Raw genomic sequence first — 12,673 nt, 5'->3', positions numbered from 1 at the left:
TTTGGAGCCAGTGCCAGAGGAAGACGCGTGAAGAGGACGTTCCTGAAGAAGATGGAGGCGCCACTGGAGAGTTCTCTCGCAGCATTGGGGACGCCCCCAGTGCTGCGTGAGAACTCATTTGCATACAGATGAAAACCGGGATTTCTACCGAACAGCGGCGTGGAGAAGAATAGCCTTTCTTAAGGCTGTTCCGACATGTTAGTGAGTTTTAATGATAGGATCCCTTTAATATGGCTTATTCATATGTGGCTACCTGCCATGGAACTCCTCACAAACATGGACATGCTAATTCTTTTCTGTGACACAGGAACCAAGTAGATGTAGAATATGCACGTTTTTAGCGCACATTTCACACCAAATGAACATACCTTTACGTGTACATTACAAATCCATGCATTGTAAAGAAATATTTATATCAGCACACATTCATGTACACGTAAACACTAATGTCATTACAGAGATACATTGGGCAAATCAAATAAACATGGTGAGATTTCTCACAACCTGCTGCTCTGTTTTGCTTTGTTTCATCGAATACTGTATTTCCATCTTTATTGGATAAATAAGATTTGACATTGGTCAACACATGGAGGTGTACTTTTATTCTTTAGGCTACGGCCCCACATTGTGAAAAGCTGCTTTTTTATTACAGATTTTGCAGCAATTTCTTGAGCCAAAGCCAGGAGTGGATTGAACAGAGTGGAGCAGCATCTAGTGTTTCCTAGATATTTTCCATTCCTTCTGTAAGCTAATACTAGGCTTGGCTAAAAAAAACAAAATCAGCAACAAAAAAAGCCACATGGGGCCTTAAACATCAGGCAGTTACTTACGTCACAGTCTTGTGGTGGCAACAACTGAAGCAGGGTCCGGATAAACTTTAGTTCTTCTCTAGAGCTGTTGGGTAATGTGTATCCTAGAGAACTAGAATCAGGCTGAGGAGACAAAGGAGAAGTTATTTTCCACTAACATAATGTGACATTTTCCAGTAAATATGGTACTTAGGATAACAATCATATAAAAACTCTTGTTTAAAACTTTTGTTTAAAGCGTTGTGGAAAGAACTGCGATGCATTGCCGCCACGGTTTTTCCTGCAGCGCTTTATATCTGCAGGTAATCCCGTGGGGCCTTAGCCTCAAGGCTATTCATACGTGTACTTAGTTAATAAAGGGAATTCTAATGATAGAATCCCTTTAAGGCACAAAATAAAGCCTATAATACAAAATGGAGACTACAATATACTACAACAGATAAGCATAACAAAAAAAAAAAAAAAAATTAATCTGAGCCTGAGTTTGGAACAAAAGAGCCGGTTGCAGAGCAATATTGAGAGACTCCAGTTTCACTTTAAGGCTAAGGCCCCACGTGACGTCCCGCAGCAAAAAAGCACTGTGGGTAAAAACGCAGCGGCAAAGCATTATGGTCCTTCCCGCAGCGCTTTTGACAAAGTTCACAGAGATTTCCTCTGTAGACTTTCTGCTTCAAATATACCACCGCTGTTTCCGTAGGTATAATTGATATGCTGTAATTTCCAAAACTGCAACGATTTTGGAAATCGTTGCGTATCCACAGCACAGAGTTTAAAGCAATGTGCCTTTAAAGCAGGGGTGCCTGAAAGGACACTATCACTTTAATAATTGTAGATGGCAGTGTGGGGGTTGCTGTGCTATGGGAATATGCTTCACATGCCAGTCTTGGCATGCGTGCCAGGGGTTGCAGATCCCTGTCCTATGTCATCAAAAACACTTCTATGTTATCTTATTAGCACTATTATATCAATCAACTAGCAAGGTGAATAGAATATAGTAAAACATGCATAGTTTGCAAACTACATACTGAAAACTGAATGCCTCTAACAATACAACATGACATATACCACCAGTAAACAGAAGACTTCATTCAACTGCCATAACCTGGCTCAGCGTTACATAATTGGTGAAACATTCAGCAGAATTCAGTAGTAATGAATCAAATGGAAAAGTTTTGCTAGGGATTAGAGATGAGCGAATAGTGAAATATTCGAGATTCGATATTCGTTTCGAATAGTCCCTCAATATTCGACGAATATCGAACCCCATTATAGTCTATGGGGAAAAATGCCTTGTTTCAGGGGAAGCCACACTTCGACTCAGGAGAGTCACCAAGTCCATTATGACACCCCAGGAAATGATGCCAAAACCCTGGAATGCAACTGGGACAGCAGGGGAAGCATGCCTGGGGGCATCTAACATGCCCAAGTACCTGTATTACGCCACTATCTCGTCGGGATCCCTGTCAGCTTGCGATATGCAGGAGCTGACTTTTTCCCATAGGAATGCATTGACCAGCGTTGATTGGCCGAATGCCATACAGAGTACAGCATTCGGCCAATAAACGCTGGTTCTGCCGGAGGAGGTGGAGTCTCAGATCGGTCCACAGCAGTCTCAATTCTGGTTCAATCTCAGATGTAGCAGTGTTGAGCGCACAGCTCTGCTACACCGGAGATGTAGCAGAGCTGGCCGTGCGCTGAGCTCTGCTACATCCAGAGAGTGTAGCTACATCTAGAGAGTGTAGCAGAGCTCAGCGCACACTCAGCTCTGCTGCGTCTCTGGATGTAGTAGAGCTCAGCACACACTCAGCTCTGAAACATCTCTGGATGTAGCAGAGCTCAGCACACACTCAGCTCTGTAACATCTCTCGATGTAGTAGAGCTCAGCGCACATTCAGCTCTGCTACATCTCTGGATGTAGTAAAGCTGAGCGCACCCTCAGCTCTGCTGTAGCAGAGCTCAGTACACACTCAGATCTGTAACATCTCTGGATGTAGTAGAGCTCAGCACACACTCAGCTCTGTAACATCTCTCGATGTAGTAGAGCTCAGCGCACATTCAGCTCTGCTACATCTCCGGATGTAGTAAAGCTGAGCGCACACTCAGCTCTGCTACATCTCTGGATGTAGCAGAGCTCAGCGCACACTCAGCTCTGCTACATCTCTGGATGTAGTAGAGCTCAGCGCACATTCAGCTCTGCTACATCTCCAGATGTAGTAGAGCTCAGCGCACACTCAGCTCTGCTACATCTCCAGATGTAGTAGAGCTCAGCGCACATTCAGCTCTACTACATCTCCAGATGTAGTAGAGCTCAGCGCACACTCAGCTCTGCTACATCTCTGGATGTAGCAGTACTCAGCACACACTCAGCTCTGTAACATCTCTGGATGTAGCAGAGCTCAGCGCACACTCAGCTCTGCTACATGGAACATCTTGAGGGACATTGTTAATACAAGGGGATATTATTGTCTGGGGATTTGGGTAATATTTATTTAATGTAGCACTCAGATTATTTATTAATTAGGGAAAAAAAAAAATTAAGGGGGCATCATTAATTTAAATATGCACACAGGGATTATTATTAAAGGGGTATTCCGATTTTAAGGATCCTATCTATACTGGTAGCTTATGTAAATTGAAGACTCCCTAAATATATTGCTTTAGAAATGTTGCTTTGTTTTCCTGCTATTTGAACTTATTTCTCTCATTGTTTCCATAACCACTGACCTGTGAGATAGGACAAGTGATGTCACTCACTGCTTTGCTGGCAAGACAATCAATTAGGCTAAGTGAAGTTTGCTGATAAAGCCCTGTCTATTATCTCTCTATGTAAACACACATATAACACAGATTCCGCTCTCTACAAGCATGTGCATATTATCTGATCTTCATAAGTATTGTGATACTTCATAGTGTCCCATTTAGCAAGCTGGGGGGATTACAGGAAGTGTAAAGAGGAGAAAGCAGGCAAAGCTGAAACAGGGTGATTGGAATACCCCTTTAGGCTGAGGCCCCACATTGTGGAAACACAACTTCTTTTGTTGCAGATGTGTTTTTTTCAGCCAAACCTAGGAAAGGCTACAAAAGTAATGGGAAAATATATGGGAAGTATTTATATTTCTACCTTCTGCTCAATCCACACCTGGCTTTGGCTCAAAAAACGCAGCAAAATCTGCAACCAAAAAACCTGTGTTTCTGCAGTGTGGGGCCTCAGCCTTAAAGAGGTTGTCCTGGCAAAAAAAATTTTTAAAAATAGGCCTCTGAGTGTTTTCCAGGCCTTCCAGGACTTCTGCTGGGCTATCTTCTTGAAGTGACACTCCTCGCCATCTGTGACATCCTGGATGCTTTCTACTGAGGCCGTTGAATGGCCTCAACCATCATATGTGACAAGGACTTCCACTGGGATAACAATGGAGTGGCAGGAGAGCACTGCACTGGGAGGCAATGAAGCACTGAGGAAAGGAGAGTATTTTTTTTTTTCACCTCTCCCAACCTGTTTAAAATATAACATTTTTGCCTGGACAACCAATTAATTTCTAGGGGATTTTTATAATGTATATTTTATAATTGGGAGTAACAACAGAATGAGGACTATGTAGGTGAGTAAAATGTGGGTTGGATTCTTGGAAAACTGACGATCCAAAGAAGTCTGTTTTGCTAATGTTACAGAAAAAAAAACAGCTGATAGAAGAGGTCATAGCAGTCTAGAAAGCAAAGACTGGACATCACCAGTAAGTCACAACATTTATCCTGTATTGCACTCATTTAAATGGTCTGCAGAGCTTGTATAGAACCGCTCTCTACAGTAGTACTATATGGGCACTGTATAGTGGTAATACCTGGGTAGGGGACCCACTCAGATGTGTTTGCCCTCCTTTGCCGAACCCTAAGCTACGCCTCTGCTACATTTATAGCTGGATGTTTTATTTTAGTCACTGAGCTCCACAAACACTGCTGTAAAATCCAGGTAGGAAGCTGTTACCTCTCAAGCAAATTACCCACAAGTTGTCACACCCTTTACAAGATACCCTTACAGGAGTGGTCTCTCACCTTAAGATCCAAATATTCTTCCAAGGCACAGCCTGAATCACTGTCAGAAGAGGAGATATTTGGTGCTGATGATAAAACACTCTGGTTTGGAGTTTCTGGTGCCATTGGGAAAGACGAGGATGCTCATCCAACCAAAGGAACATCCAAAAAAAACCTGTCAAGCAAGAAAAGATTGACACTAAATGCAAGTTTTGTCTTCCAGTGATTAGCCACAACTGCTCAAGCAAACTTTCAAGTATTCTCAACTTATTAATCTAAACCTTGGTCTTAGCTACATAAATCAACAGGGTTTATTGTATAAGGGTGCATTCACACTACGTATACTGAAGCTTATTCTGAACATAAAACACGTTCAGAATAAGCGGCGTATAAAGCAGCTTCATTCATTTCTATGGGAGCCGGCATACGAGCGCTCCCCATAGAAATAAATGGGCTGCTTTTTTCACTATGAGCAGTCCCATTGAAGTGAATGGGAAGTGCCCGCGTGTACGGCTCGGCATGAGCAGAGCTAGCCGTACACGCCAGCACATCCCATTCACTTCAATGGGACTGCTCGTAGTGAAAAAAGCAGCCCATTCATTTCTATGTGGAGCGCGTGTATGCCGGTTCCCATAGAAATGAATGGAGCTGCTTTATACGCCGCTTATTCTGAACGTGTTTTACGTTCAGAATAAGCTGCCGTATACATAGTGTGAATGCACCCTTACTGTAAATTTCACGAGCAATGATTTTCCATACAGTAGGTGAAATCATATATTTGGGGCAGAAATGTGCTTTAAATGACTACAAAAATGCCAAGTTGTGATTTTTTTAAAAAAATTTGCCATCAACATAAAAAAAGAAAAGTTTGACATCTGGCCCTAAAGCAGCCATAGTAGGCTAGGCCATGTGCTGGCTGTACTGGTTATTATAGAAGGAATTGTTCACTTATCGGGCCACAATGATGCCAAGGGAAAGTCTAAAGTCCTAGATTTTTTAGGACTTTAAGTATATACTTCACTCCTAAGTTTTTGTATATATATGGCCCAAAACGTTGTGGTGTAAATGTGAACTATTCTCTATTTCAGTCTTTGACCATTGTGTACGTGGTACACACAGAGTGGGGAAAGCTGTAACACGATATGACCAGGCAGACAATAGTTGACGTATATCAATAATTCTGTACTACAGGGTATTATAAGGGAGGAACTATTATTTATAAAAGGGGAGTATATTATTAGAATGGGGAAATATTATAAATAGCCCCCTCATATATAAAAGTTTTCCCCTTATATATTGAATGGGGCCAGTAAGAAGGAATTATATTATGTGGGGGCCATTTTAATTTGGGTGGGTCGGGTATGTTTAAGTGGTGGTGATGGGGGGGCCACTTCTGAAACTTTTGCACTGGGCCCACCAATGTGTTAAGACAGCCCTGATTATGGGTAATACTGTGCCTAGTAATATAGGGGGAGGGCTAAACCTTGCTATTAGAAAGCAGTGGACTAGTCCTGATTTTCGCTGTCACCTTGCAGGATATCTGTTTATTTACTGTGGACCTTTGTTTTCTCTTTTATACCTAGACTATATTACTTGTATCAGAACAGGTATTCTTTGTTGATTTGCTTCTATGTATGCTTTTGAGATGTAACTGTTGTATATGTATTATGATACTATATGGACACAAGATTCAGTTAATGCAGTCAAAAATGAGTTAACAGATAACTGATGCAAGACCGAAACGTTTTGTTTCTGGATGTAAAATAAATGTATTGGAGTGTTTTCACAAAATCTATAAAGTGAGTGCCAGAGTTTTCTTTATACATTGTGTGGGGAAGGTAGCTTGGTAGATGCAGTGGTGAGGACCCAACCAGTCAGACACAGGGACACAAATCTTGCTGCAAAACCAGTTTATTTAAAAAAAAAACCAACTAAATAAATAAACCTTTATGTAAGTCACAGGATAAGCAAAATAAAATACAGCCTTAACTTCAGGCAAAAAGGTAAAACGAAAAAAAAAAAAAAAAAAAACCTGCTCACCGAAGCTCTAACTAAACAGTAACAAAAGTAGCTGTACGTGTTGCTTACTACCAACCACATGAACAAAACAAAGTAGCACAGTATAGTCTCACCAGACTCTCAGTGTTTCAGGACAGACCCAGGCACTGCCTCTCCTCCCAGGATCTGCTCTAAAGTGCAATTTCTGCAGCCTTTTATGGCCCAGTAACAAGCCTGTGACCCACACCCGGGCTGCAGCTTATTCAAGATCCGCAGTTGAGCACACATAGGTCAGGAATCTTGTCATGTTTAGTTAGTTGCTCAGACGAGCAGGATTTTGTTTTTTATTTATTTTATTTTTTTGCCTGAAGTTAAGGATGTATTTTATTTTGCTCATTTTGTGCCTGAAGTTTACTTATTTTCCAGTTTTTTTCCCCCCAAATAAACCTGTTTCCTGAAAACTTTGTGTCCCTGTCTTTGACTGGTTGTGTCTGTACCACTGCTGCTACCGAGCTACCTTCCCCGCAACATTTAGACACGGATTGAGTCCCTGTCTATGCACCTTTGGACTACGGAGTGCCGTATTCACTATATTTATAGCATTCATCTCAGTTAAAGACATGCTTGGACTGTGGCAGCAGCCTCCCGATCTGCAGATTCAGACTCAACAGTAATTTTATATTTTTCAGACCAAACCTATATCTAAATCTCAGTAGCCTTGCCCTACTAGCAATAAATGGTTTGATGTCACCATAATCAAGAGATGCTCTGTTAAAGTCTTGGTTCAGGCATCAATGCCTTCGAAAGCAACCCGTCACCATCAATTGGAACATGAGTTTTGTTCATATTTTCCACCCAAAATGTAATGCATTTTCCATTCTAATGCAACACTTCTCATAAACTGTGGCAGTAACTTTTGAAGTTTGAGGTGCAAAATTGAAAGTAGAACAAATTTCCTTTTTTACTTGGGTTGAGCGATTGGGATCGGAAAAGACTGGATTACGATCGGCGATTGAGTAAATTTCACGATTGCGATCGGAATTCCGATCCCGATCTTTTTAGGTGGGATCGAGGTCGGAGGTTATTTCCCACAATGCTTTGCTACTGGCCAAGCATTGTGGGAAAAACTAACAATGTTAGCTACTAGAGATGAGCGAGTACTATTCGAAACTGCCGTTTCGAATAGCACGCTCCCATAGGAATGAATGGATGTAGCCGGCACACAGCCTGTGCCGACGTCTGGCCGCTTAACCCCCTGCGCACCGCCTGCGTCCATTCATTCCTACGGCATAGCAGGGAGGAAACAGAAGAGTAGATAGTATCTGTGCCGTATACTGGACTCTACTTCTGCATCTACATTACTACATCTGCATTACTGTACATTGACTTGTGTATCTACTCTTCTGCTTCAGGGATAACACATTAATGCAGATGTAGCAGAGTCGAAACAGAATAGTATAGTCCTCTAGAAACAGAATAGTCCACTTACCTGCACAGATTCTCTGTCGCTGTCGCTCCCCGTTCTTCTCGGTCCGTGCATGCCCCTAGCTCCCAAGTTAGTATTACAGACCTAGGAAGAAGGCTTGTGGCTTAGGAGAGTTTGGGCGGGTACTGGGAGGGGAGACTTAAGTGATGCACTCACATCTCCCTGCCCTGGCCCGCCCACACTCTCCTAAGCCACAACAAGCCCCGCCTACTCCCAGCATCAGTAACACTAAACTGAGAGGTAGGGGCACATACGGTGCTCTGCAGACATGCGAAGTAGAAAGAAGAGGAGCGAGAGCAGCGTGGAGCGGCAGGGGCAGCGCTTCTGTGCAGGTAAGTGGACAGCAGGGGGGACTTAAGTAGCCGGGGGATTTTTTAATCACTACACAGCATGGAGTGTAAAAATTAAAGTGTTCAATTTTTAGACTCCATGCTGTGCAGCGCGTTTTTAAAATTTGATCTTCGATTATTAAAAAAAATCCCATTGACTTTCATTAGGATCGGAATTGGGACCGGGTTCGAATGGAAAATGCTCGGAAATCGGATTTTAAAAACGATCCTGAAATCTCAAGATTAGCTCAAACCCACTTTTTACCATACATTAAAGAAAGCTCTGCATATGACGTTCTTTAACTGTTAAATCAAGCATGGTCATCTTTTCACTTAAAAGAAGCACTCTCAGACTTGGTGTGCCAATATCACTTCTACATTTTGGAGTCATAGTGCACCTCACCTCACCATACACTGGGTTCAGATATAGAAAAAAAAAAATCAAACTCTGACCGAATTTGTATCTGAAGAACAGTGTAATGAAACTATCAGGACATTTTTGGACAAGCAGCATGATAAAGAAAAACCTTTCTGGACTCACAAAAGGATAGAAGAAGCTTCAGAGTCATTGAACAATTTACATTTAAGACCACTACTTACACTACAATGGACACATACACAGGACTATTATGGTAAAAAAAATATGATGTTATGGAAGTAGGAACTAAAATAATATCAGCTTACGTACCTATTTCTTTTGTGTTTCAATGACTATTGTTGCATTACCTACTCTACATTTAAAGGGATTCAATCATTTGAATCCCATTTTTTAATATTAAAACGTAGGAATAGCCTTAAGAAAGGCTATTTTTCTCCTACCTTTAGAAGTCTTCTCTACGCTGCCGCTCCGTAGATATCCCGGGTTTTCTTCTGTAAATGACTTTTCTCTCAGCACTGGGGGCGTCCCCAATGCTGCTTGAAAAATTTCCAGGGCTGGTCTCTTTTTCTTCAGGAACGCCTCTCCCCTTCCCACACCTTCTTACGGCGCTGGTCTGGAAAATCTTAAGCATGCACAGTCGGCTCTGCCATCAGCCTTCGGGCAGAGCCGACTGCGCATGTCTGCAGCCATTTTCTTGTGGTCAATTACACCAGCTTACTGTGTAAGAGAAGAATAACCTTTCTTAAGCCTATTCCTACGTGCTAATATTAAAAAATGGGATTCAAATGATAGAATCTCTTTAATAATGCATGGTTTACTAAATAAATACTTTCCATATCTAAACAATATTATATCATCATTTCGCTAAAACAGTTCAGGGATTTGATCAAATCACTTACTTTCTTTAGGGAAATGACCCGACAGAGATGTTATTTTCCTTAGGGATTTGCTCAAATCTCCAGTTTCATCATTTCCCTGTGACATATACATAACTAAAACACATTTGATTCTTTTCCTTATTGGACCATTCAGCGCACTGTTGTCTATGCCAGAATGTGCCCAGGTGGAGGAGATATTGGTGCCATTAGTTTTGGCACTGATATCTCCCCAATGTCAAAAGGGCATTCCTCATAGCTCAGTGTCATCGCCCTGCGATGACACTGAGCTATGAGGTACGCCCTTCTGAGAGAGGGGAGAGATCGGTGCCAAAACTAATGGCACCAATATCCCCTCCACCTGGGCACATACTGGCATCTGGTGGCTATCTGGTTACATGATGGGCCCCCTCAATAAGGACATGCCCCCATTATCAGATCAAAAAATCCCATTTTTTGGCCCCCACACAGTATATGTCCCCCTTTTTCTGGCCTCCCACATGGTATGTGAGCCCTCTTTTCTTGGCCACCACACAGTATATGACCCCCTGACCCCCCCCAGTATATGACCTCGCTTTTTATGGTACCCCCAAAGTATATGCCCACCTTCTTATGCCACTCCCACAGTATATCATCCCTTTCTTATGGCCCCCTCACATTATATTAGCCCTTTCTTATGTACAGTATATGTCTGCCTTTTTTTGCCCCGCACAGTGTATGAGCCCTTTTTATGACCCCTCCCACAGTTTATGACCCCCTTTTATACCTCCACACAGTAGAACACCCTTTTTTATAGCACACACGCAGTATATGACCCCTTTCTTCTACAACCCACACAAATAAACACACACTATAGGACTCCCCCATTTTTCTACCCCCCCCCCCCCACAGTATATGACCCCCCCTCCCAGTATATGTTCGGCCGCTACTTATTGTATTATTCCAATAGATAGCAACTGAAATTTTTTACTCATCTGTCTACGCTACTGTACAGGTCGGCCTCCACTGCCAACCCTAGAACGTGTTGCAGACAACATTGAAGAATGCCAAAACACTGTACATAGAGTCTTGTCATTCCTCAGCGTCGTGACGTAAGTGAAATATTGCCTACAAATGGTAGCGAAGGGTGGCCTGGACAAGAGCGTGGACAGGTGAGTATATTATCGGCCAATATATATTACAATTACACAATACGTAATGGTCTAGCATATACTGGTAGGGGGAAGGGATTAGAAAAAAAATGCCACCCACAGTTTATTTCAGAAGGCATGTCTGAGGTCATCAGCTCATGGAAGATGCGCCCCTGACATGTTGATTACACACATTTTGAACAATATGAGGTTTGTTACCATGCAATAAAAGGCATATTTTAGATATTTAAGTATAAATGACTGATGTGTCATTAGTTTACTTTGATCTTTAATGGCACTCCTCCTATTACAGAATTAGATCTCTGACAGCGCTCAATACTACACACCTCCCCCCATTCACCCACTTTCCCTGCTGAGTGTCCATCTAAATGCTCGGCTGACAGTGTACACTCCCTTCCTGACTCAGGATGCTTCACAAATCCTGTCTTTCTGATATCCTAGGGTAGACAAACACATCAGAAAGAGACACTGTAAACATATAAAACCGGTATTGTATATTATAAATATACACTCATTACATAGCCAGTGAAGACATTGCTTTCATTATTTGTTTAGATATACTTATACTTCAGGCGCATAGCAAGCACAAAGACAAGGAATTTGAAGTGAGAAGTTATGGAGGGGCTTAAACCTGCAATAGTGAAGACAAATCCCCTGCAAAGATGTAATGACACCTGCAAAGTTTCATGAAGTAGAAATAATGATGATGGTCCATCTTTCATGGTTCCAGCTACCACCCTAAACTCTGTCAACAGCAGAGATGGCACAAAGAAATATTGGGTGGTTGGATTTCAACATTCCTGATCCTTCAGTTCTTGGGTGAGATAAGCTAAAGATAAACCCTGGTTTTCCTCAACTCCCTGTGTGTATGTGGGTGCAGGAAGAATAGCTGTCAACCACTATGTGTATGGCCAACCTTAGATCTAGTAAAGATCAGAGGAATTCTATTTTCCTGCTTGGACACACAATGATGTTGGTGCCTGGGAGAACTGATAGGCTCATAAACAGCGGCTGGAATCCAAGGTTTGGCAATGCTTTCTCCACTATTTTTCTCTCCCACTCACTATTTTTCTCTCCCACTAAGTTGCTGCAAAGAGACCGCAACTCAGAAGTAATGAATAATATTGTTTTGAATCAAGCACTGGGGTGAGAATGTAAAAATCTTATTAGCAGCAGCAATCTTAAAGAGGATCTTTCATGTCCTCATCAATGTGCGGTTTTATATACCGCTAGAAAACCGACATTCAGCACACTGTCAGCTTTCCCAGTATGCTGCTGAAGATATCAGCGTCAATAGTTTTGGAACCGATATCTCCCCACTGTCACTGGCAGGCCTTACAGCCTAGTGTCATCTCTAGGCTGAGAGAAATGCTTCCCTGGTATATAAAACCACACATTGATGGAGGACATGAAAGGTTTTCTTTATTTTATTTTTTTTAAATACCCTATCAGAACGGATTTTCCACAGTAGTGTGAATGCCCCCTAAGCCTACTAATAGACTGACACTTGCTAAATGGGCAAGGATCTTCTTTGCAGTACTCACCTCCTTTACATCACAGACAAGAAAGACAGGTTTAGAATACAAAGTAATACATACAACACCATATAACACCCACCAC

At 42.1% G+C, this 12,673-nt stretch overlaps 1 protein-coding gene across 1 annotated transcript in view; it reads right to left on the bottom strand.

Annotated features, from left to right (window-relative positions):
- Positions 1–12,673, bottom strand: part of PRICKLE4 (prickle planar cell polarity protein 4) — a 34,824-nt gene that overhangs the window by 9,644 nt on the left and 12,507 nt on the right. The window contains exons 2-3 of the mRNA XM_075264317.1: positions 4,857–5,010; positions 831–932 (exon numbers count right to left, since the gene is read on the bottom strand). Coding sequence (XP_075120418.1) covers positions 831–932; positions 4,857–4,961 — 207 coding nt within the window. The 5' untranslated portion in view covers positions 4,962–5,010. The remainder of the gene's footprint in view (positions 1–830; positions 933–4,856; positions 5,011–12,673) is intronic.

The sequence above is a fragment of the Leptodactylus fuscus genome, chromosome 2, assembly GCF_031893055.1.
Source record: "Leptodactylus fuscus isolate aLepFus1 chromosome 2, aLepFus1.hap2, whole genome shotgun sequence".
Classification (NCBI taxonomy): Eukaryota; Metazoa; Chordata; class Amphibia; order Anura; family Leptodactylidae; genus Leptodactylus; species Leptodactylus fuscus.
The sequence above is the reverse complement of the archived record's forward strand: the minus strand, read 5'-3'. Positions and strand labels throughout refer to the sequence as shown.